The sequence below is a fragment of the Terrapene carolina genome, unplaced genomic scaffold (genome assembly GCF_002925995.2).
Source record: "Terrapene carolina triunguis isolate 2854851 unplaced genomic scaffold, T_m_triunguis-2.0 Scaffold22, whole genome shotgun sequence".
NCBI classification, from domain to species: domain Eukaryota; kingdom Metazoa; phylum Chordata; order Testudines; family Emydidae; genus Terrapene; species Terrapene triunguis.
This window is the reverse complement of record NW_020664373.1, coordinates 9,330,732-9,357,712: the sequence shown is the minus strand read 5'-3', so window position 1 is coordinate 9,357,712 and position 26,981 is coordinate 9,330,732. Positions and strand designations below refer to the sequence as shown.

At 44.3% G+C, this 26,981-nt stretch overlaps 1 protein-coding gene across 1 annotated transcript in view; it reads left to right on the top strand.

The window, feature by feature from the left end:
• Positions 1 to 13,082, top strand: part of LOC112117537 (FA complementation group B) — a 39,529-nt gene extending 26,447 nt beyond the window's left edge. The window contains exons 7-9 of the mRNA XM_026648571.1: positions 6,212 to 6,666; positions 9,141 to 9,378; positions 12,569 to 13,082. Coding sequence (XP_026504356.1) covers positions 6,212 to 6,666; positions 9,141 to 9,378; positions 12,569 to 12,989 — 1,114 coding nt within the window. The 3' untranslated portion in view covers positions 12,990 to 13,082. The remainder of the gene's footprint in view (positions 1 to 6,211; positions 6,667 to 9,140; positions 9,379 to 12,568) is intronic.
• Positions 13,083 to 26,981: the final 13,899 nt, after the last annotated feature.

The window sequence follows — 26,981 nt, the reverse complement described above, 5'->3', positions numbered from 1 at the left end:
TGAACTTGACACAGGAACATATATTGCTTGTTAGAGGCAGCGCTCTCACCTTTTGACCTATGTATATTCCCACAAGCAATGTGGTCAAGTGAAAAATTCTCGAAGTTGGAAAAGTTACGCTTTAGGAGGGTGCCATTGAAAATCTGTCCCATGACTGTGAGGGTATGTCTACACTACGAGAGTAATTCGATTTTAGTTAAATCGAATATGTGCAATCGATATTAGAAAGTCGAACGTGTGTGTCTACACTAAGGACAGTAATTCGACTTTGTCAGTCCACAGTACCAGGGAAAGCGTCGACATTGGAAGCAGTGCACTGTGGGCAGCTATCCCACAGTTCCCGCAGTCCCCGCTGCCCATTGGAATTCTGGGTCGAGCCCCCAATGCCTTCTGGGTAAAAAAATGTGGCGAGGGTGCTTTTGGGTAACTGTCGTCATCCGTCAGTCACTACCGCCCTGCCTCCCTCCCTGAAAGCGCCGGCGGGAAATCAGTTCGCGCACTTTTTGATCAGTGACAGCGCGGACGCCACAGCACTGCGATCATGGATCCCGCTGCGACCATCGCTGCAGTTGTGGCCGTTCTCAACGCCTCGCAGCTTATCATACACCTTACCCTGAGGCAGATGCAGAGTAATCAGGCGAGGAGGCTACGGCACCGCCGTGAGGGCCTGAAGTCGGAGAGTAGCACAGAGCTGTCAGAAACCACGAGCCCCAGCGCCCAGGACATCACGGTGGCAATGGGGCATGTGGATTTTGTTGAACGGCGATTCTGGGCCCGGGAAACAAGCACGGACTGGTGGGACCGCATAGTGCTTCAGGTCTGGGATGAATCCCAGTGGCTGCGAAACTTTCGCATGCGGAAGGGCACTTTCCTGGAACTTTGTGACTTGCTGTCCCCTGCCCTGAAGCGCAAGGACACCCGCATGCGAGCAGCCCTGACTGTCCAGAAGCGAGTGGCCATAGCCCTCTGGAAGCTTGCAACGCCAGACAGCTACCGGTCAGTCGCGAACCACTTTGGCGTGGGCAAATCTACCGTGGGGGTTGTTGTCATGCAAGTAGCCAAGGCAATCGTCAAGGTACTGCTGTCAAAGGTAGTGACCCTGGGAAACGCGCAGGCCATCATAGATGGCTTCGCTGCGATGGGATTCCCAAACTGCGGTGGGGCTATAGATGGGACTCACATCCCTATCCTGGGACCGGGCCACCAGGCCAGCCAGTACATCAATAGAAAGGGCTACTTTTCAATGGTGCTGCAAGCACTGGTGGACCATCGGGGACGGTTTACAAACATCTATGTCGGATGGCCGGGCAAGGTTCATGACGCTCGCGTGTTCAGGAACTCTGGTCTGTTTAGACGGCTGCAGGAAGGTATTTACTTCCCGGACCACAAGATAACTGTGGGGGATGTGGAGATGCCTACAGTGATCCTCGGGGACCCAGCCTACCCACTAATGCCCTGGCTCATGAAGCCCTATACTGGCGCCCTGGACACAGAAAAAGAACTGTTTAACTACCGGCTGAGCAAGTGCAGAATGGTGGTGGAGTGTGCTTTTGGCCGTCTCAAGGGGAGATGGAGAAGCTTACTCACTCGCTGTGATCTCAGCGAAACCAATATCCCCATCGTTATTGCAGCTTGCTGTGTGCTCCACAATCTCTGTGAGAGCAAGGGGGAGACCTTTATGGCGGGGTGGGAGGTTGAGGCAAATAGCCTGGCTGCTGATTACGCCCAGCCAGACAGCCGGGCGATTAGAAGAGCCCAGCGGGACGCGCTGTGCATCCGGGAGGCTTTGAAAGCCAGTTTCAAGGCTGAGCAGGGTACCCAGTGACTTTTAAGTTTGTGGACACAGAGGCAGAACTTGCCCCCCTTTCTTTACCCAGTTGCCGTCGACTATCCTCTCCACTTACATACCCCCTTCACCCCCTTCCCAAAAAATAAAGTCTGTTCTGTTTTGTTAATGGACACCGTTGTCTTTATTACTGTTTTCGCGGGAATGTTTTAAACCTGGGACGCAGACTGTGGCGGGGGGCGGGTTTAGGGTTGTGATGCAAATGATGCCTCTAAACTCCAGGAATGACAGGCTCCGCGGTGGTGGACTGGTTGTTTCAACGGAGCCTGCCAGCCCTCCTGGCCGGGACTGCGTGTATGTGTCGGCTATGTGACTGTCTTGCAGGGGGAGGAGGGTTACAGATCCCCTGCTGCGCGGCTCTGTGATGCAGGGTAAGGACCGCTGCATAAGATCTGTAACTGCCCTCCCCCGCCACCAAGTCACAGAGCAACACCACCGCCCCCACCACACAAAACATGAAAACCACCTCCCAGACTGACCAGGATAACTAGTCACTGCACTGTATATGTGCCCTGCTGCTGCACCTGCCCCCTGCTAAAGGTGACTGTCCTGTCCAATGACCAAGCCCCTTCCCCCCCCCTTCAGACAGACTCCCCTCCAAAAGAAGAGGATGGAAACAGAAATGAACAGAAACGTATTCTTTATTAACAACCGCACATGGAACGGGGGGGTGAAACTTGGACGGGGTCTTGTGTGAGGCGGGTAGGAAAGGACTTTTCAAATTTTGGGGAATGAGAGCCTTCTAGTGGTAGAGCAGTCCGCAGGGGTGGAGTGAAATTTTTCACGGCCCCTTCCACCCCTCCGTGTTTGGACTTTGGGTGAGGGGGGTATGGGACTTGGTGGCGGGGCAGGGCAGTTACAGAGAGACTGCAGCGGGGCTCTCTCCTCCTGCCTCCGGTCCTGCAGAACATCCACAAGGCGGCGGAGCGTGTCCGTTTGCTCCCTCATTAGTCCAAGCAGCGTTTGAGTAGCCTGCCTGTCCTCCTGTCGCCACCTCTCCTCCCGTTCCATGTTTGCCCGGTGCATTTGGGACAAGTTCTCCCTCCACGGTGTCTGCTGGGCTGCCTGTGCTCGGGAGCATCCCATTAGTTCAGCAAACATGTCTTCCCGTGTCCTCTTCTTCCTCCTCCTAATGTGCGCTAGCCTCTGGGCAGATGTGGCTGTGGGAATTGGAAAAAGGGAGTGAATTCCTGAGACAGAGCAATGTATCTGTGAACAGAGAACATAGTCTTTCTCTGTGAACAAGACCATGCAGAGCACCTATCACACGCGCACTGAGGACAAGGTCGAATTTTCTGCCCTCGCCTACAGTGCCTGCGGTCTTGCTGTGGCGAGCTGAGGAGCAGGGCTGGACACCGGACTTTGTCTAGCTGGCAAACATGGTAAGCCGTAGACTTGTGGCCGCTTAAAACTTTAAGAGTGGCACTGGCCTCCTTTCAAATAGAAAGCAATGCGAGTCTCTGCTGGCAGCAATCCTGCAAGCATGAACTCTGCCCCTGTCCCACCCCCTCGCGGCTGTAAACCGCGTGGCTGTAAACCGGCGGTTGCAGTTCTATAAAGGGACGGGCAAGCAGTCCCAATACTAACTTTCCCCTACCTAATTCACAGCAGGGAGTCATGCCAGACATCACCCTCCTGAAGGTCTCCGAGAGCCAGAAGGAGAAGATGCTCCGGGACAGCCTGCAGAAACCGGGGCCATTTGCTGCACTGCTGTGCAAGGCCATGATCCCGGAGTACCTGCTGGCGTTGTGGCAGGGAAACGTGTCCTACCACGGGGGGCCTAATAAGCTCTCCCTGCCCAGGAACCTGCTGATGAGGCTGGAAAAACACCTGCAGGAGGTGTATGAGGAGTTCTCCCCGGAGGATGTCGCCTCTATCCCCGGTTACATTGACCAGTTCTTGGCTTAGGTGCCCTTGGAGGGACAAATGACTGCAGGGTTTTGGGCACTATAATCATGAAGCGGACATTGTGCAATTTTTTGAAAATGGTTCGGACTATATATTGAGGCGCCCAAAAAAAGACAAATCATGATACACTTTGCACTGATTCCCCTTTTGTTTGACTTTACTGTTTACATGTTTTGAAGCACTTTACCCACTGTTCATATTTTCAATCTTCCTGTTTTGTTGCAAATAAATGTTTACATGTTTTAAAGCACTTTAGCTAATGTTAATATTTTAAATACGCCAGTTATGTTGTAAATAAATGTTTAGATATTTAAAACACTTACTGCTTGATCCGTCCCCTGAATCTGTGTCTGGGGTAACGGCTGGGGAGGGTTGGTAGGGGATCTCTGTCAGGGTGATGAAGAGCTCCTGGCTGTCGGGCAAATCAGCGTTGTAAGCGCTGTCTACTGCCTCGTCCTCCTCATCTCCTTCCTCCTCTTCCCCGTCCGCTGAGGAACCGGCCGCGGACAATATCCCATCCTCAGAGTCCACGGTCAGGGGTGGGGTGGTGGTGGCGGCCGCACCTAGGATGGAATGCAGTGCCTCGTAGAAACGGGATGTGTGGGGCTGGGATCCAGAGCGTCCGTTTGCCTCTTTGGTCTTCTGGTAGCCTTGTCTCAGCTCCTTGATTTTCACGCGGCACTGCGTTGTATCCCGGCTGTAGCCTCTCTCTGCCATGGCTTTAGAGATCTTCTCATAGATCTTTGCATTCCGTCTTTTGGAGCGCAGCTCGGAAAGCACGGACTCATCGCCCCACACTGCGATGAGATCCAAGACTTCCCGATCCGTCCATGCTGGGGCCCTCTTTCTATTGGATTGCACGGCCATCTCTGCTGGAGAGCTCTGCATCGTTGCCACTGCTGCTGAGCTCACCACGGTGTCCAAACAGAAACTGCGATTCAAACTGCCCAGACAGGAAAAGGAATTCAAATTTTCCCGGGGGAGTGGCTGGTCAGAGCATCCGAGCTCGGACTGCTGTCCAGAGCATCAACAGAGTGGTGCACTGTGGGATAGCTCCCGGAGCTATTAGCGTCGATTTCCATCCACACCTAGCCTAATTCGACATGGCCATGTCGAATTTAGCGCTACTCCTCTCGTTGGGGAGGATTACAGAAATCGATTTAAAGAGAGCTCTATGTCGAACTAAATGGCTTCCTGGTGTGGACGGGTGCAGGGTTAATTCGATATAACGGCGCTAAATTCGACATAAAAGCCTAGTGTAGACCAGGCCTGAGTGAACTGACCCGCTAAGCCCTTTAGCCACTGTGCCTGAGCTATAAGTATGGTCTCTCTCAACTGCCAGATTGCTATAGCTTTTTAAAAAAAACTTGACTTAACCTCTTCCCCCAGTGGCTCTTAGAGATGATCTTCACTTTTAAAGTTTTAATTTTTAGCTCTGATGATAGTAATTTTGTATTTAACATAGTAATTGTTTTTAATGGGACTACAGAATATTTAACTAGTGATGCCTATGCCTAAAAACATTTCCCCTTCCTTTTGAGCAAAATTGCAATGTTGTATTGTAGCATAAGATGTTACCTCACTGCAAAGAAAACTGTGAAACATGAGTCTTTTAAACCTGACTCATAGCTTGAAGCTTAGTTGACTGACAAAATGAAATTAACAAAAACATTGTTTCAAGTCATTTAAGGGCCCTTGTGAGAGAACAGTACATAGTAATATTAAAGTGAATAGAGCGTTTCACAAATTTCACACAGCACTGTATTATATCTATTAAGTCAAATAGTGTAGTAATTTAGAATCTTAATTTGAAATTCACACGCTATTTGAACAAAACTGCATAGAAGTTTCTAAAATTAAGTATGGAGTAGCAGAAGGGCCCTATCCTTCACTTGAAGAATTAACATCACATTTCAAACAGATTTTAAAGAAGGAAAGAATGTTGCTGTTCTGTATGTTAGGTATCCTTGTACTGCATTATAAGTAAATATACTTTTTAAAACAAAATTTAAAAATAAACTTAAAACTTTAATCATTTATCTACACAAACTTGTGACTGGGATTTTCAGTGACATCTAAGAGAATTAAGCACAGAGATCCTATTAACTTCCAATGGGAATTTGACACCTAGTTCCTGTAGGCTCCTCTGAAAATCCCAGCCTGTGTTTTTGAAACCTAACACCATGCATACTGTGTTGGGTAAAGTATATGCTAATATATAACTTCAAAGTTCTAACCAGACACCTTTGCACTATCACATGAATTAGTCTGAAAGTACGTTAAAGATTTTTGATCAATTCATCTGTTCTTTGGTAATTCGGCTGACAGCATAAAATCTTGAATCTCCAAGACGTTAAAGCACTAAATGTCAGTACACATCTTTGCAAAGCTTTGATTATATTTGTCTGACTATAAAATGTGAACTTGAAGTACAATAATGTTGTATGGGTTTTACAGGTCACTGAATGATGTTAGCTTATCCCTGGTAATGGAGCATGACTTCACTTCAGTTTCTCCAGTTATTGAGTGTCAGAGTAAAATAGTTAAACTGAATAAGACTTTCTCAGCATTGTCTATCTCCTCATGCCAAATGGAACCACAACCAAAAAGGATAAAATTGGACTTCCATAGCGAGAATGATCTGAAAAAAGAGTACCCTCGAAGACCTTCTAAAATTCCATCAGATGGGGCAAAGACATTTGTTGCTGTTACCCGCCTTTCACCGCTGCTGGCTTTCCGAGATATATGTTGTATGATACTACTGCATGCTAAGAGGAGAAAATATCAAGATGGCAACCTGCAGGAAAGCAGACAGCTGACTTTACTATGTGGGAAAATTTCATTATGCCTGGAAGATATTTCAAGTGGAAAATATTCCGTAAACTTGCTAAGAAATGATAGTCATTGTACAGGTAAATATGTAATGCATTGACTTGTTCACATTAGTCAGAAGAGCTGGTTAATTTAATATCCTCATCTTTGTTTTCAAGCCATAATCTCATTTTTTCATGTTGTGATCATTTTTATCAAAATATGTATAATTTCATTACAAAGTCTGTCATGAATTAGAAACCTACTGAGACAGAAAACAGTAGGAAAAATGTGTTCTCAATGTGGAAAAATGTTAAGTGAGTTGCTCCCAGGTTCTGTACTAGGTTTAGTGTTTAAATGTATTTATTGATCTTAAAAAGGTGAAGAGCAGTGCACAATTTGGAGGCAACATAAAATTTAGATTCTTTATTTAGAAAAGACTGAGAGGAACTTCAAAGGGACCTAACAAAACTAAGTCAGTTGGCACTCTGATGGCGGATGATGAATGGAAGGTAATGTATCCTGGAAAGAATAATTTGAACTTCATATAACTAGAGCTGGTTGAGAGATTTCTGGTTTGAGAAATTTTGACACTTTGAAATTGTTTGTGTTCCATATTGGAACACAACAAAATTTTTCAAAACTTCTTGTGACCTGAAAATTCTGAAAAACTGTCATTTCAGAAATGCTGACATGTGGTGTTTCCAAAATAAAATGTGCTCTCCCATCCAACTGCTGTTGCATGAAATTGAGATTGTCAGTTTCACTCAGCAGCTGCCTGGCTCCCAGACCTGCTCAGGGTGTACTGTGCTGGGGCAGCCCTGCCATGGAAAGTGCCCCAAAGCTGCAAACCCTGGGAGCTCATTCCAGGCTCCCAGCTCCATGACAGAGAACATTGGAAGTCCTGAGAGCCCTGGCTTCAGCCAAGATTCTCCAGTCTGCCAGGTTCCCTGCCATGGCACCGGGAGCAGAGCCCCAATTAATCCCTCCACAGCAGGGAGCCTGGAAACCCTGAGAAGTGCCCAGGGCTTTCAGGCTACCGGCAGGAATCCTGGGAACCCTGACATAGTGGGGCTGCTCTGGAGCCACGGACCCTGGGATTCATGATCTGCATGGCACAGCTCCCCAGAAGCTAACCAGGTGAGCAGGCAGGGAACCAGGCAACTGTCTGTGATTTGGCAAATACTCATCAAAAGGTTGTTGAACTTGACTCACTTTCACAAGAAATTTCAGGTTTGGCAAACCAGTGTATACAGTTTTATCTGAAATTTTCTTACCAGCTCTACCTAAACTTTGCTGGGATCAAAATAACCGTAATCCGCTTTTCTGTTCAATGCACATGGGTGATCAAAAAGCAAACAATGTTTAGGATATCCGTTTTACATATAATGGGGTTATCCCATTATAAATCAATGCCTTCTCCCTGGATAATGCATTCAATTCTGGTCATTTTCTCGCAAAAAAAGATGTAGCAGAAATAGAAGATGCCCAGAGACAAGTGACATCTCTATAGGCATGGAAAGACTTCTACATGAGTAGAAATTGAAAAGGCTGAGATTTTTTTTAATTTAGAGGAATTAAATAAGGGGATGATGAGATAGGAAAGAGGTATACAAAGAGAGAATGATATAAAGAAGGTAATTTGGGATCTCCAGTTTATTCTTGTTTAATAGAGGAACAAGGGGCACCAATTTTAAAATTCATTCTTCAAGAGGCGCTGACAAACAAGTTTATATGGCAAATCTTAGAGCTTGCTCTGAGAAGGAGAGGGGGAGCAAAATGTCTTTAAAGGTACAGTCTCTGCTGCTTATCTCCTCTAAATATGAGATATTTAACTTTCATATAAACAATTGTATAACAAAATATTTTTCCTGAGATAACTAGCTAAAAATTTTGAGATTACCTCATACAGATGACACTGAAACAATTGAAAAAACTCCTGTTCAGAAATGCAGCCATACATAAAACCATTTTAGAATCAGACCTCCCTCTCTAGTGATACAGTTATCTCTCCTCCCTCTCTCAATCAGCTGCAGGGAATCCGGAATTCTCTGTCCTCTCTGAAGGCAAAGCCAGGGAAGAGGAGACTGTTTAGGAGCTGCTGTATCAATGGCCAAGGTCCACCAATCATATTAATATCACAGTAGGCTATTGATAAGTCTCTTGGCAAACCAATGTTTTTCCCTACAACTCTCTAATATCCAGGAGGCCCGTTGTCAACTGACCTGGATGCTTGCTAAGAACCCCAGTAAGAAGGTGGTGGGAAGGGAATTCCCTCGGGAGGGCTGGATGCTTTGGTAGACTTGTGAGGTGAAGTAGAATCCAAGAGTGACAGTTGTGATGTAAGATCAAGCAAGAGGGACATACCATTGCTAGGTAAGCAAGGTAGATATCATTCGTGACCATAGAAACATTGAAACTTCCCAGTTCCAGCTTTCTTGAAATAGCAGTAAAAAGGAGATATTGAAATTAAGGATGAAATCTGAAAGAAAAACACATTTTGATCAGTATTTGTTAACTAGTAAAATATTTAAATACTTAGATTTAATACCCTTTCATATTTTTTCTCTTACAGGCATCATGGAAGATATATTTGCTATTCTTGCAATATCTCTCAAATTCTCCTTTCAGATAGTCTCATCTGACTGCACACTGACTCCAGTGAACATGTGGCTACTGTCACAAATGGAGTGTATGCCAATCAAGGAATGCCCTGAAAATATGTTTTGTCATAAACTGGGAAGTCTGCATGGCACTATCTTTAACTGGAATCTACAAACTCCATTTGAAGGAACTTTAACATTGTTTTGCAGGTAATAGTAGTTGGAAAGCTTAGGGAATACCAAGACCTATGTGATGGGTTCCCTCTGGGGTGCCACCTGGAGCTGGGGTACCACTGAGCCCCCTGATCCACCAGCCTGGGCTCCCTCACACTGTACTGTTGTGACAAGCTGCAAAGCCCTCCAGCCTGCACTTTCACCAGCATTCATACAGGTACGGACACACCCAGCTGCAGTTACACGCAGGCTCTCTAACCACCAGATTCCCAGCCTGGGACCCCAGAGCAGTACCATCCTGCCCTGGTCAAATCTGGCCAGTATAAGGGTTTAATACCCGGTCCACCTCTCCCTCAGTGTGACAAGAACAATGCACACTTGTAGTAACCAAGCGAGAGAGTTTTCCCCAAGCACTCCAGTCAAAGCTCACTGATATAGATTAAAACAAAACAAGTTAATAAACTACAAAAGATAGATTTTAAGTGATTTATAAGGGATAGCAAACAGATCAAAGCAGATTATCTACCAAAGAAACAAAAAACACAAACTAAGCTGCTTATACTAGATAGATTGGATATGAATTAGCAGATTCTCACCATAAAAGATGATACAAGCAGGCTGCAGATTCTTAAGGGGCAAGTTGCACTTGCTTCACAGCTTGGAATGCCCAGGTGTTTCATTCGCAGGCTAGAAATCCTTTTAGCCTGGGTCCAGCACTTCCCCCAGTTCAGTCTTTGTTCCTCAGGTGTTTCCAGGTGTAGTCTTGTGTGGGGACTGAAGAAGACCAGATGATGTCACTCCCTGCCTTATATAGCTTTTGCATATGGAGGGAACCCTTTGTTCCAAAGCTTGGTTCCCAGCCCATTCTGTGGAAAAATACTGACATTCCAAGATGGAGTCCAGCATCGTGGGGCCTGGTCACATGTCCTTGTAGAGTCATAGCAGCCATCACTCATAGGCTGTCTAACGTTCTCAGGACAGCTCACCAGGTGGGAGATAAGCTTCTCCTAAGGCCTATTGTTTTCCCTAATGGCTCATTGCTCTGAATAGGCCCTTCCCAACCAGCTATCTAGACTGAAAGCATCTTGTCTAGTGGGCGTTACCCAGGTGTAAGTACATTTGAAATACAGATACATAGTATTAACTTCAGATACAAAAATGATACATGCATATATACAATGATACATATGATTTTAAGAAATCATATTCAGCGAATCATAAGTTTTCCAATGGCACCTCACATGGCTTATCTTGCATAAAATACATCAGAATTATGCTATGATCATATAGCAATATCACTATGAAGAATATGGGGTGCAATGTCACATCCTCCATAACTTGAGTTTGAGGCAGAATATCATTTTTTCATTGTAATTATTTTGTCATAGTGTAATAAGCATAGCATAGCAGTGACAGCCATTTAGAACTGTTTTTAAATTACCATCCTATGCCTATTAGTAGATCTGATTGGATTGCCTTTTGCAATCATTTGTGCTCTGCCCAGACATCTGGACATAAAATCAAAGTATATACAGGACTAATGCTATTTAATATGTCAAAATACACAGTTCCATGAACGTGCAATAATGTATGTTCAGCAACTTTAAGGGTTGTCTTTGCTTACTACCCTTGGAAAATAACGCATGTGTCTGAGTCAGATCTCTGGCTATATTCCCTTGGCACTAGAAGTTGGAATCTTCTCACTGCTAACCATAGATCTTCAGCGAACGGATGAAGCTTAGCCGTTTGCAAGCCTTCCTGGAGGCTTTCTTATATGCAAACTTCATGAGGCAGTTTGGAGAGTGAAAATATCTGCAACTCTCATGAGTTCCCTACTTTTTTCAGCTTATAGCAGTTCAGTTTGAATTGCAAGATTGTCAATTCAGGAAAATCCTGAATTTCACTAAAAGGTAGTAATATAACTTTTATGTAAATAAAACTAAATTTGCCCCTATCCTTAACACTGTGATTAAAAATAAGAAATCTACAAATGCTGATCTGATCATTAACCATTTTTTCACTTAATAACACCTCAAAGTGACTTTTAATTCAATATTCTGTATGCAGTGCTGATTAATTCCTGTCCTCAAATTCTAAAACGATAGTATAAGTCTTTGTCTGAATAGTCACGATTGCCCCTTCGTTATTTTTTTCAGTGTGGATCAGTTGAACTAGCATGTATCCATGTTTGGATCTTACCTGTTTGAGAAATGGGTAGGCCACAGAACTTCTTCCATCAGGCCAAGTACTATGTTAATAATAGCAGTATTATTTGGCTTAGTAGCCTACGCAGTATGCTAGATACTTCTCAAACATGAAATATGGTACATTCCCTGCCCTGAAGAATTCAGTCTAAAAGGCAGAGTAAAGAGAGGGTATTACTGATGTGCCTTTATAACTATAGTGCGTTCAGTTTTCGCTCAAAGTAGGGATTAGCCTCTTTGTTTCATATGAAGAATACAGTGTATCATCACCAAACTTAAAGAACATTATTTGAGTAAAAATTGACTCATCTGAGGAACTCTGAATGAATCCGCTAGTGAAAACTGATTCAATATCAGTCTTTTTAAGAAACTGTGTGTCTCACCATTGTTTTTATCGATTTTGCTAACAAACCACTGGCTAGTTATCCTTCAAACTTCCCATGTAATTAATTCATTGAAAACTAGTGCCAAGTGTACATTTGAGGAATTCTGGTTATATCTCTAATCAGAGTTATTAACTTCACTGTATCACTTTGCCCTTATACTTATAATTAACTCTCATTCTAATACACATTCCCTCTGTAAACTCTTTACTATACTTTAATGTCCACACAAAACACATTGTAACTTCCTTCTGGCTCAGCATATAAGGAAACACACTAACTCAACACATTAATCTCCTTCACATTATAGGCACCCCCTTAATTACAGTCCAATACTTCTCCCAGAAACAGATGATACACAGCACTCTTAACTGTGGGTATATATTTCAGCACTGAATATTTGCTGATGTTGCACAAGTCTGCTTAGCATTCATTCTTTAGCTATACAGTAGTTGGCATAAGCTCCAAAGGGAAGACTTTGCTTGTCTTTCCACCTGCAGGAAATATAACTTAAAAGATTTACACAATAAGATGTCTAGGTAATTTCCCCAGTCAGTTTAAAGTAGCTTCATTGTACAGTTCCACTAATGAATTTTGAAAGAATTGTATCCTTGTGTTGATGATTGTTTTATTTTGCAGAAATCAAACTGTCTTGTTCCAGTGCCTTCATAGCCTGCTTGGAGTTCTCCCACCAACCTGCAAAGTAAAACCCCTGAGGTTAGAAAGCAAGGACATCCTTACTGACCAGTTTGCACTAGCTTTGGAAAAGGAAATGGTCACCCTTCGGAGTTCTTTCTCCTCTGCAGTAAGTGAAGTTGAAAACAACTTGACATTGAGCTGTGAGGCAGGCAAGAAAATGAGCAGGGTTACCGTGTCATCTTTGTCTGACAAAAAGGAAGCAGTGCGGCAGTTCAGAGAGGAGCTTCAAAACGAACAGAAGCAAAGTGCATTGGGTATGAACCGAACAGTGAGCGGTGCCCTTTACAGACAAATTACTTTGGAAATTACTGAGGCTCAACTGTGTTCTGATACGATTGCATGGAGACTGAACATTTCATAATGACTCCTCTCAAAATTTATTTTGAATACAATTTTATTTAAATGACACTATCAAGCACTATATATATTTTGTTTTTACTTTCTATATGTAACTCCTTTTTAGAAGATGTAGAATAAAACTTTTTTCTACTGGTGTTGTCACTACTGTTTGATACACATTTTCCTTTTTTGAAAGTACTTAGTATTAATATAGCTTTTCACTTTGTAAATCATAAATTGCTATAAATAAATACCTATATTTTGGCTGATGAAGCATAGCCAGTTTGACACTAATGGAACATTAAAGATGGACCTCTAGGACAGCTAGATAGCAAGTACTTTTTACAGTTTTAAATAAAGCCTGTAAGATGTCTGTTGTAGACATTGACAATACTTAGATTTGTATTGATTTAAAACTGAATCTTAAGGTTGGGATTTACAAGAATCTAAAGGAGTTAAGCACCCAGTTTCCACTGAATTTCAATAGGGCTTGGGCACCTAATTCCCTTAGACTTGTAAAATAAATTGTATAGACTTCCTCTTTGGAGAGGTGAATCAAAAGTGGTATCCATAATTTCAGGTGACCCCACACTGCTAAAATAAACCACCTCAATTTGAGTCTCCTTATGGTGAGGAATTGGTAGCTTTGTTCCATTTCCTTAAGATAGGAAATGTACTTCTACATGTATAACATTGACTTCCAGATATTAATGGGCAATTCAGAAATATATTTGAGATGCAAAAATAAGGAACATCGCAACCAAATCTAGAGCACATTTGAACATTAGTGGCTGACTATAAATGCAAAATTAGGTTGTTATCAAATAAATAATAATGCTGATACTGGGAAAACTAATCAAACTACAGAACATGTCAAACAAACTTGTCAGGTTTTGGTTACATTAATGGGGAAAGAGAAACAAGAAATCAGACAGTCAACTGAGGCAAAATGCAATTAAGATAGTTTTAAGTATTCATTAGATTTTACCTAAATAGTGAATTTAAGTTGTCTGGGCTAAAGAGCTTATTCTTTATAAGGAAGGACTATGGAAATACAGTAACTGATACACTGCATGCATGCCCTCACAGTATTTAGATTGTAAGCACCTTCAGGAGGGAATCTTGTCTTGTCTGTATAAAGCCGGGATCGGCAACCTTTGGCATGCGGCTCGCCAGGGTAAGCATCCTGGCGGGCCGGGCCGGTTTGTTTACCTGCCGCGTCCGCAGGTTCGGCCGATCGCGGCTCCCACTGGCCGCGGTTTGCTGTCCCAGGCCAATGGGGGCTGCGGGAAGCGGCGGCCAGCCCTTACCCTGGCGAGCCGCATGTCACAGGTTGCCGATCCCTGGTCTAAAGTGAATGTATAAGAAATAACAACCAAAACTATACCAGTCTGCCTGATATTTAACACTTATCTATAAAATAAGATTCCAGGATTTTCACCTGTCTGCATGTCACTCTGAAGCCTAGAATGTCTTGAGTCAGCGCAAAGTGATGGAAACAGCTACAAGCTGAACTTTTTGTTCAGGATATCACCGGGTTGAATCATCACAGGGTTTTGTGGTCTGTTGCTGTTGAATTTTAAGTTCCCAGCCATTTTGACTTTACAAATTACACGTGTGTGACAGAAGGCATGTATCTATGCCATGCCAAGAGACCTAGACTATTGTGCTATTAGAGGTAACTCAGCTAATCACCCAAGATTGCTCTTCAGTTAATTTGCATGCAACAATTTCATTGGTTGTATAAGGGAGACTGTACAGATGGCCCAACAGCCCGTACCTGTGACAGCATGGGTTTTCCGCTACTAATATATAATACATTATTTAACAGTTTAAACCACGGTAAATTTTTTCTAGAAAGTTTGAACAATTGTGCAATATTATTTTTGGCAAGGTTCAAAAAATCAGACCTTTCACATGGGGAACATTTTTAAAAATTGCAATATATCAAATGTCTTGGCCTAGAAACTCCCAAATTTGCCTTAAGCTGTTTGCCTTCACTGGGATGGGGGAAGAGTGTGATGATTAGTTTAAATATTAGTTGATACATATATGAACCCCACAGCAATCCAAATCTACACAGTCATATGCTTTAGGAAATCCAACAACCAGTGGGGCAAACTTGCAGAAGTACATGAACAAAACCAGGAATTTTTACAGGTATGTTCTATTGAAATGACTTTGATTTATCATACTGTAATTCTAATATTGGGAGAGAACCCAGATAAAACTGATTGAAGTGTCAATTTTAGTTGAGTGTTGGAGAAACTGCTTAGAGTAACTTGCTCAAAGTTGTCTTATATCAAATATATCACTGGCTTTCTAGATCTCAATTTCTCCCCCTTTCGGAGTTGTTTGGCCCATGCCTTGCTTTCTGCAAATACTGGAGGGAATTCAAATTTATGGATCAGGCTCTAGGATGTAGCCACTTTTCTTCCCTTGCAGCAGATGCTATGGCAGCGCAGAGTGGGTATTAGCCTTTGTATTTCATCAGTTGCAATCCTAGCTTTTAATGCTTATTTATTTATTTGGATCCAGCAGCATGCAAAATACTTCCCTACTCCCTATATTTATTTTTGCCCTGGGGGACTAAAAATTCATGGGCTTTACTCCCTGAATGGGCCATGCACTAAATTCTTTCCATGTGTCTGTTCCTCCTTACCTGTCATAATGGAGCAGGCCAAACAGAGCAAGCCAAAGGTCAAGAAATGATCCATCTACAAGGCACCCTCTCAGGAGAGGAGAAGAGGAGCTTTGTCGTGAATGCTTCCAGGCCACAGGGTCTTGTTGCGTCAGGGGAAGGAACTCAGGGTGTATCTACACTCTCTCTTCCACATGCATATGGTGTCTACAGAGCAACATTCTATAGATACAGTTGAAAGTCCATAAGCCATTTCAAGATCTCCTCTATGACGTGGATATCATCCATTTCACCTTGGAATCCTTATTTGGGGCACTGCATTAATGACGTGTGTGATGGTTTGGATGTTCACTGCAGTTGCACAAAGGGGAGTCTTTGATTTTCCATTTGTGCGTCAAGTAGCTGCATCTGCCATGGTTTGTTTACGTGCAGTTTAGTGTGGTCCAAAGTCTGCATGATAGATTGAAACTGGGAGGGTGGCTTGTTGGGTCAGTGATAACATGCTTATTTGGAATGATGGGTGAGCTCCAGGCACTTTGCCATTTCTTGGACAGATCCAAAGACATGAAGTGGTCGCATGTCAGGTCCATAGTGGTTTTCACGATTTCAGCTGTTGTTGGTGTATGTTGTCTATAACCTGCCTGATGGGAATTTCTGGGTAGTCTTTGGCACGTTTACGTTCTCGTGCTGTGGCTATATAACTAAATGGAGGATCAATATTTGTTAATACAGAAAGCCATGGTAAAGGCGTTCATTTTAAAGTTCCTGTAATGATTCACATACTCAGATTCAGCCTGCCTATCCACAATTTGGATATGGCAGCTTTTTGTTCACACTGGTGTATGATGCTCTGAACTGAGTACACCAGGGCCAAAGCTGATTTTCATAGAACTGGGACAGTTGATCCCCAGCTTGTTCCCGCTAACTTCTGGATAATGTTGATGCTATCTTTACTATCTGGTTTCTAAAATGAGTGATTTAGTAACTGGGCCAGAAAGGTGCTAAGGTTTCTACTTCATGTTTATAATAAGAAAAAGATCAGGAGGAGTCCATGCCATCTTAAATTTTAGGAGGCTGACTGGTCAGTGAAGATGAAAGTCAGGATGAAAACTAACTAACTTCTACTCTCACTACAATCTCTCCAATGTGGACCTGGAAGGCACTTATCTGCATATTCCAGTCAAACCCTGTGACTGATAACTTATTTGGAAATTGTAATTATTAATACAATTGCCCTTTGGTGTATTGTCCACTACAGAGTGTTTGTGAAGATCTTGATAGTGATGATAACCAGATGAGGAATCTACAGTCTCCTCTAAACGCATTCTAAGATGACCTATTCATCAGGGTATGTGATGCTCTGACTGCTAAATCAGGACTGGGAGACAGGAACTCATGAGTTTTTGATGCCCGTGGCTTACTGCATGATTTTGGGCAAATCACCTAACCTATTTCCTCATCAGTAAAATGGGAATGAAACCTATCAACTTGATAGCAATGTGAGGATTAATGTTTGTACAGTATTTTGAAGACGCAAAGCCCTGTAAGTGCTAAGTAGAAATTACTTATGCTGAGTTAAAAAAAAAAAAAAAAAAAACTTCTTAGCAGTACAAAAAAAATTATGCATGAATCTTTCCAGAAGCCAAACAGCACAGTTTTCTGAATGGATAAGTCTAATAATGTAAATTTATATAAACAGCTCAGATTAAATAATTTTCCCAAGGGCCAGGTTTTGCCATCCTTACTCTCAGTTGCATAGATCCTTGCTGAGTAAGTAATAATATTGCAACTGGGGTAACTGGAATAAAATGTTGTTCAACATAAGAGTGGCAGACTGTACCCCAAAATGAGCTATCTGTATTATAATGAGTGGTAACTATTAGTGTCTTCCACCCATCGCTACCCTAATTCTTTATCTAGGCTTGTAATTTTTCTCCATTAAATTAATTTCCTTTATTACTGAAACACAATATCTTAGATGATATGTTGGCATTTGTTTCAGCAAAATACATGTACGTTTATTTGTATTAAGATAGTGGCGGGGACCAAGACTTCATTCTGCTAGGGTGTGTACAAACACAAAAGGACAGTCTGTGTTGAAAAATGCCTACAAACATCTAAGGAATAAAAACATTTTGCATGTTGGCTTATAAATGGCATACTAATTGCATGTGGTTACTAATACATACCTAAATATATTAAAATCCTGTTTTATGCCAATAATAGTGGTTTTCCATTTCACATAAATTTTTTTTTTGGACTTGAAATGTTGTGTAGCTTGCTTTTACAAATAAGAAAATCTTTGTGCACTTTTAGTAATGATATAGTGATTAATATTTATTTGAAACTCTCAATAGATGTTTTACCCCAAAAATTATAGAAAGACATTATTCTTATTTTCTCCAGCTATTTTGTGGATCATCTAACTCTTGAGTTTTGAGTTTGCTTTATATTTGTCTCTAGCTTATGTGGATACTAGAACCTTGACTCTAATCACAAAAATTCCATAAGAACAATAAGGTTAAAGATTTTTTTCCATAACCCTGGCAGTAAAGAAAAAATATTCTGTTAATTAGCTGTATCAAAATTACTTTAGGAATCATTTACCAGTCTGAACAGACTTGTGGCTTCTGCTCACTTTCTGTTGGTCAGTATCTGTCGTCATGCCTGTAGCCTGATTTGGGGTGTGTTAGTAATGTTGATTTAATGTATCCACTTCATTTAATTTAATTTATTTAATTAATTTTAATTAATATTAATAATACTTATGGATATTAATTAGTATGGGTTTAGGCTCGCCAATTTGTTTGATCAGAAGATAAAGTTCGTCCTGAATCAGGCATCACAGAGTTTATAAAAGGATCTTCGGGGGTATGACAGGAAGCTCACACTGAGACAGATATAGTCATAAAGACCTTTTATTAAAATCAATGAAATAGTAAGCAAATGGTAAAAGTTAGAATTACAGAGTTACAATTGTATTACTGTTATTCAAGAGATACATATGATAATACAATATTATGTGCTGCAAACTTTGGTTAATACTCACACTCTGTTTTAATAACCTGGTGTTGGAAGATAAGGGACCACACCTGTGGTGGTTCCGTTTTCACACCTCTTAGCAGAGGAATCTAATGCAGAGCTGTTAAAGCTGTTTACTCTTTAACTTAACTCAATAAGACTTAAACTGAAATAAAGCATAGGGAAACCAAGCTTAGCCTAGTTCCCTTAAAACTTAGTTTGAAAATAAATAAAGTACGGCTTATTAATAGTTAATAGCCATCGTAGATGGGTAGCATTGATACGTTGTTGAAGGTGGAAACAATGAAGAGTAGACAGGAGTGGGTAGATTGCCTCCCAAATGGCGAGATGAATCGCCTTTTTATAGGGCATTGGTTGGAAATCCTTCCTCTTATGCCCAAATTTCATCCTTCTCCCACAGAAATGTTAGGGTACACTTACCCCATAGGCTAATATGTATGTGCGTATGGATGACAGGTATGTACTGTGACAGACCCAGACCAGTGGGGTACAGGAGTCTGGTAGAGGGCAAATATACTGGTCACTGGATGAGTAGTTTTCTGTTCCCTGAGTGACCAGAGCAGGGGCTGCACTAGAGTAATCAGGAACCTGCTAGAACCAATTAAGGCAGGCAGGCTAATTAGGACACCTGGAGCCAATTAAGAAGCTGCTAGACTCAATTAAGGCAGACTAACCAGGGCACCTGGGTTTTAAAAAGGAGCTCACTTCAGTTTGTGGTGTGAGTGTGAGGAGCTGGGAGCAAGAGGCCCAAGGAGCTGAGAGGGTGTGCTGCTGGAGGACTAAGGAGCACCAGCGTGATCAGACACCAGGAGGAAGGTCCTGTGGTGAGAATAAGGAAGGTGTTTGGAGGAGGCCATGGGGAAGTAGCCCAGGGAGTTGTAGCTGTCATGCAGCTGTTACAGGAGGCACTATAGACAGCTGCAGTCCACAGAGCCCTGGGCTGGAACCCGGAGTAGAGGGCGGGCCCGGGTTCCCCCCAAGCCTCCCAATTGACCTGGACTATGGGTTCTTCCAGAGGGGAAGGTTTCTGGGCTGTTCCCCAACCCACATGGTGAATCTCTGAGGCAAGAAAATCCGCCAATAAGCGCAGGACCCACCAAGATAGAGGAGGAACTTTGTCACAATACGTACTTGTGGTGTACTTGTTAGATCTGTGGATACCACTTTGAAAAATCCCCTTTGCCATCCTTCATTCTTTATTGGTTTAGGCAAAAGGTCTCTAGACATCTGTGTGGGTGAGTAACCTTCATTTTTTTAAATGTTTTATAAAATAGGTATAGTTTTTAGTGCTGCTGTATATAAAATTACACACACACTATGTTAAAAGAACATTAAGGTTGCAAAGTCAAGCACTTAAAAGGTAGGCAACTTTAAATATGGCATTTCCTATCTCTAGCAAGTGTGAATTGCAATTTTTTCAAAGGTTTGGCCAAATTTGGACATATTTTCATGAGGATGGCAAGAGGAACAACCCTCCTCCCCAAAGTATAGAGGCACTAAATAGAGCTTGGATAGAAACAATTTTGTTAGGGTGTCTGCTTAAAATATTCTCCTAGGGTTTTATATAAATTTACATTAATTTCTGTAAACTTTTGTATAAAGTCAGAACAGTAGTAATCTAGCAATGGAGAGGGTCAGGGACTCAAATTTTAAGTCACATGAGATTATCAGAATAGATTGCTTTTTACGTTTGTCTGAATTGTGATTTTTCAAGCTTTTAGTATATGTGAAAGCTTATATAAAAAAACAAATCTAGCCTACGGATAGATACAATTGATCTGTGGGCAGGTCAATTTCTAGCTTGTGTAAAGTGCACACACACACCTCTCACTCCACCCCAAAATGGCCACCTCCCTTACTTCATGTAGAATCCTATATTCGGTCCTGCCGTTGCCATCTCCCATTTCCCTGCCAGTTAATTTGAACTGGGCTTAATTCTTAAATCTGCCCCTGAGATATCCATACATGTAATGTCAGCATTTTAAACATGATCTCCAACAGTTGGAACATATGTGAAAATAAGTATTTTAAGTTCCACATAGATGTTTTCTAATTCTTGGAATACAGCTCTACCCCGATATAACGCTGTCCTCGGGAACCAAAAAATCTTACCGCGTTATAGGTGAAACCGTGTTATATCGAACTTGCTTTGATTCACCAAAGCGCGACGCCCTGTCCCACCGGAGCACTGCTTTACCACATTATATCCGAATTCATGTTATATCGGGTCGCATTATATCAGGGTAGAGATGTATATCAGCTTTTTCTTCAGGTATAATCATTTCAAGATGACAATATCAGCTATTCCTCCAGAAACAAATACAGTTCCAGCTCCCATCTGAGTCTTGGGAAAGCATCATTTTATATTCCCTGGAGTGTTTTCAGGATTTAATACAGTTTTTTTTTTTTAATTTCCTCAGTTGACTTTACAGGTTCTATGGTTTTAGGGTGAAATCCTGACCTCACTGAAGTCAATATCAAAAGTCCTATTGACTTCAATGTGGCCAGGATTTCACACTTAGTCTCTCTGTCTGAAAACTTTCTGTTCTGGAATCCCTGATTCTCCAATTCAAGGATCCCACATTTATTTTTTTAATGAAAGTTTAAATTCTTCTTCGAGTGCTTGTTCATGTCGATTCCAATCAGTTTTGCGCACGCTGTGTGCAAGGTCGTCGGAAAGCACACTGTAACAGGGTTGGGACTCACCACCGTGGCGCCTCCTACTGGTTGTCTTGGGAATTAGCTCAGTCCAGTGGAGCGCCCCCTCCTGGTGGTGTCCCAACCATCGTCTCGCCCTCGGTTGGTGTGTCTGAGCCCACGTCGCTCACCAACTCGCGGCGTCCTCTTCGGGACCACTGCCCTCCGGCAGTGCCCCTCTGTCTTTCCACACCCCCTTCCGGGGGGTGAGGGGGTCAATCAGCAGTCTCCTTGTCCAGCCACCGTAGTCAACCACACACCCCAAAGTCTAATCCCTGCCGTCAGGGATCTGGCGTGGTCTGTACTGGCCGCTCCCTACGGCCAATGGCTAGATGTACTGCAAGGGGGTAGGGGGGGACCCAGGCCCGCCCTCTACTCTGGGTCCCGACCCAGGGACCCTCTGGCGGCAGCCTCGCTGTCCTCCTACTCTCCCCTCATCTGTCCGCTTCCCTGGGCTGCTTCCCCTACGGCCCCTTGCACCCGCTAGGCCCTTCCACTCAGGGCCTGCAGCCTGGCAGGCCTCAGGCTAGAGCTCCCCTCTGCTCCCTGAGCCTGGCCAGCACTGCGCTGGCCGCGGTGCTAGTCTGCCAGTTTGGAGATATACCTTCCCCTCTCGAAGGCCTGGGACAGACTGCCTGCTCTCTCCCTGAGCAGCCTTTTATAGGGCTGAGCCTGGCCCTGATTGGCTGTCTCCAACCTGGGCCCTGATTGGCTCCCAGTAAGCCCTTCTCTCATTGGCTGTGCGTCTGCGCAGGCCCACTGGCCTGCCGCAGCCCATACTCTCAGGGAGTAGGGCAGCCGCCCCACTACACACACCAAATGGAAAGGTGCAAAATCTGCAGGGCTTTTTGGCCAAGAACCAAAAAGGAGCATGATTTCTGCCTAAAACAACTGTTAATGGAATCCACTCTCTGCCCACAGCCAGCTGCAGACCACCAGGATCTGGCACCAGGCGCATCCGTATGCAACACGGTGCCAAGGAAGGACTCTAGCACCACAGACCCTCAGCACTGGCGCTCTCTGGCACCGCATCCAGGGATAGAAGCCCAGCACCTCTCGACTTCCCCGGTGCTGCACAAGAGACACAAGAAGGCCGAAAAAGGGAACTCATCGTCCCCGACACCCGTGGGACCGTCAGGGGATGCACAGGTGCTCCTCAGAAAGGACCCGATGCCAAGTCAGCACGAGTCAGTGCCGTTGACTTGGGTGCCCCAGAGAGGACCGTTGAGTCCAGCACATAGCGACTCTCCAGCAGGGCAGTGCCAGGTGGAGGTGCTAGAGCCACCCTCCACCCCAGACACTTTTGAAGCCATCAGAGACCTCATCGAGATGACGGCTGCACAGCCCCCGGTTCTCAGGGTCAAGCCTCTGGTGCCGATTAGACCGGTACTGTTAAGAGGCAAGCCTGCTATGATGCGGCTCTCACAGTCCCCGGCTTGGCACCATACCTGGAACCGCTCTCGGTCGCCTTCGTCACGGCACTGCTCCCCAGCACCGAGCCCCACGACAGCACCTCTGGCACTGGCGACGTGACACTTCCCCTCCCCGGCACCGAGGCCAGACCAGCACCGAGCCCTAGCACCAGCAGAGGACCAGCACCAATCCACGGTGACGTCAGAGGACCAGCACTGACCCACGGCGCTGGGCCTTTGTCCTCGATTGCCAGCACCGGATACCCGCTACCAGTCACCATGGCTGGATCCCAGGCACTGGTCCCCAGCGAGATCGTCCCAGCACCAGTTCCCCACCTCATTGTGGCACCAGTCGTCGGTGCATGGCGCCTCGGCTCCGCCGTGGTCCTCGCGATCGGGATCCGCCTCCTCTGAGTCTGATGCTGACTAATACTACTCAAGGCGCAGTTGACATAGGTCCGAGAGGCAACGAAGGAAACCTCCACCAGCCTGGCAGCCACAGTGGCCCTTTTGGACCCCCCTGGGCTTATCAGGCCCAGGATACCTTTTCAAGGGGGTCGAGATCAGTAGCCTCAGAGCACTGGCGACCCCACTCTCCCAGGGACAGGCCTACACCTCGGGGATCCAAGGCCACTCTGTCCCAACCGCCCCTTCAGGCTTCGGTCACAGCAGAGGCGACTCTAACACGGGACCAGCCACAGAGTCAGGCTACAGCCCCCCAGGAAGTAACTGCTGCAGGTGCATGCACTGACCAAGAGGAGGTCAGGGAGCCAGAGGGGTAGGGGGACCCAGTACCCCCTCTGGCCACCTCATCCTCTTCCCCTGATGAAGCTGTGCCAGGGGCGTCAGCTTTAGACCCTCCTCCGATTGACCATAGGGCACATCAGGACCTCCTTAGGCAGATTGCCTGCAACAAGGGGAGTCGGCAGGGTCATATATTGAGCGCCATGAAGTCACCACTCCAGGGGGCTCCACAGCTGACCCAACAGGAGCTGCTAAGGGAAAACTTTCTGACAACCATGCATGCGGCGCGCACACACCTGATTGGAATGGATGTGAATGACACATCTCGAAGAACAACAGTTATGAGAAGGTGAGTAACTGTTTTTAATTCAGAATTGGATGGGCAAGCCTCTACTCACTAGGAAAGGTTCTCTCATGCTACTGGTGAAGGGGTGTATGAATTTGTCAAGCTCAGGTTGACAATTTGGGTTTTCACCATACTCTGTCTATCAGGAATCGAATCAACCTGTCAGCAGCTTACCTTCCCAGGAACTCAGTGTGTTGGCAGATACTTTCAGTAGGCATTTCACCATTAATCACAAATGGGAGATGCATAATACGGTAGTGAACTATCTTTGCTCAGTGGGGAACCCCTACTTGGGATCTGTTTGCCTCCAAAATAAACAGGAAATTCAACATCTACTGTTCCAGGGAAGCTCTAAGTCAATGCTCAGGGCAATGCTCTGCTCCATGGTCAGGATATCTGAGCTATGCCTTTCCTCCCTTACCACTCCTACCTTGAGTACTACGGAATGTTCGACAGGACAGGGTATGAGTCATCTTCATCGCACCCAGTTGGCCTAGACAGTTTTGGGTCTCATCTCTCCTTCTAATGTAATCTCGTCCTCCGATTAGCATCCATTCCTTTCCCAGTCTCTTGACCCAGGAAAAGAGCAGGATCAAGCTTCCCAGCTCCAAAGCACTTTTACTTAAACTCATGGGTTGATTTTTTTGGATGGGCATCAATCCTAGAATGTTCCTTCTGTGGAGCCATAAAACCATCCTTAGTTACAGCAGAAAAGATTCCATTAGGAAATGCTATTCAGCCAAGTGGAAGTGTTTTTCCATTTGTGCAAGTATCTCCTGTGTCAGGAGGGGGAAGGGATAGCTCAGTGGTTTGAGCATTGGCCTGCTAAACCCAGGGTTGTGAGTTCAATCCTTGAGGGGGCCATTTAGGGATCCGGGGCAAAAATCTGTCAGGGACAGTACTTGGTCCTGCTGTGAAGGCAGAGGACTGGACTCAATGACCTTTCAAGGTCCCTTCCAGTTCTATGAGATAGGTATATCTCCATATAATAGCAGATATTCCCCTTATTTTGGACTATCATCTTTCTCTCAAAATGACTGGGCTCTCCCACACTTTTGAGTCCATCTGGCAGCAATCCGTGTGTACCATCCACCATCAGATGGTTCCTTAATTTTCACTCATCTGTTGACTGACAAATTCTTGAAAGGCCTAATCAGAACCTTCCCACCAATAAGGAAGCCTACCCCTCACTGGAACTTAACCTTGTACTTTGACAGTCACTAAGCGTCCCTTCGAACCACTGTCACATATTCCATGTGTCACCTATCAATGGTTGCATTCCTTGTGATCAACACTTCATCCAGAAAGATAGGTGAGCTTGGAGCCCTAGAGGCAGATCCACCATACACTATATTCCATAAGGATAAAATCTCATTACAACTACACCCAAAGTTCACCCACAAGGTACTTTCAGAGTTCCACCTCAACCAGTCCATCTCCTTACCTGTGGTTCTTCTGAAACCTCGTGCATCTCAGGAGAAGAGGTGACTTCATTGCCTGACATGTGAGTCTTGACTTTTTACCTACAAAGGACAAAAACAATCAAAAAATCACTTAGACTGTTTCTCACTAGTCAAGCGATATGTTCCCAGAGGGTCTCTAAATAGACCTTGGGCTGCATCCTACTCTGCTAATAGCTGTCACATCTTCCTCCCTCTTATGGGGTAAGGGCTCATTCTACAAGAGCACAAGCAACATCCGTTGCAATGCTTCAGGAAGTACCCTACTTGACATTTGCAACTCCGCTACATGGAGATCCATCCACACATATTTGAGATGTTCTAGTACAGGACTCCTCTACTGATGGTTCCTTTGGGACAGCGGTTCTTCAAGCTACTCTGCTGCCTGCATTCTCGCATCCTCCTCTTACCTGATTACTCTTTGTCTGGCACTGGAATATGTATAAGGACCAGCACTAGAAGAAAAAGTTACTTACCTTATAGTAACTGGAGGTTCTTTGAGAAGTGTGGCCTATCTGTATTCCACTACCTGCCTGTGAGGGATCGTAGGCCTGGAACCCAGGCTCCCAGGTCATGCTCAGACCCTGGCTGCCACCAAGGAGCTTGCCCAAACCAGTGGAGAAGGGGGTTAGAAAAGCTCTAGCTCATGGGACCCTGCCCATTAAGCTCCTGATTGGAAGAGATGTCCAGCCCCACCGATTGCAGGATTTAAACCAGAAAGAAACTCAGGAATTTTGTCCATGCAACTAGGTGAATCCCTGGCTGGCTGTTACTACAGGACCTTGTCTACTTGCCTGACTCCTGAGCCCTGCCTTCCCTGTTCTTGATTCCTGCCCTCCTTATCCCATATTCCACTTCTGTTCCAGTTTCTGCTTTCCTGCCTCACTGTAGGTCCCTGCTCATATGCCCTACCCCTGATGCTTGGATCCTGGCTTGGCACCTGACTATGGCTCCCACTCTGGTTGTTCCAAGCTCCTAACTCTAACCATTAGACCTGACAACCCATTCCTTGGTCCCTATGCCACCCTCCTTCCCTTCTGCTTCAGATCATTCCTGGTAGAAAAAGTAACTGAAGAGGTAATCGGTCCACTCTTCCCTTTATACACTTGGTTTGCGGCACAAGGAGACCAAGGGTGCATGCGTAGACCAATGGACACTGCTTGCAAGAATTCTCCTACTCTGAGCACGTGGCGCATATGAACACTGACAGTGGAATACAGATAGAGGGACCACTCATCTCGAAGTACTATAAGGTAATAAACTTTGTCGTGTCACTTAATGAAATAGATAAAAAGGATCAGTATATGTTCCTCACCATGTCTTTTACATTTAAACAGTTTTTGTTTTTCCCCTTCAGATAGAAGTCTTCTCTTCATTGCAGGAACTGTGCATTGATTTACTGGTATCTCACTGCTAGAATCCCATATCAATCTAACAGAAATTGGAGTAAATCCCATCTATATAAACTATGCTGGTCTTGTCCATTTGTAATTTACTGGAATAGCAAAGTCAATTACAAATGAATATTTCACTTGGGAAGAAAAAACTAGACAAGAATTCACTCCCCTGCATTCTTGAAGAAGAGCATACTCTCTAAAAGGAGTTGTATAGTTCACATGGTGTCTGGTTTCATTAAAATAAAAGCAAAGCTTTTACCAAAAAAAAAAAAAAA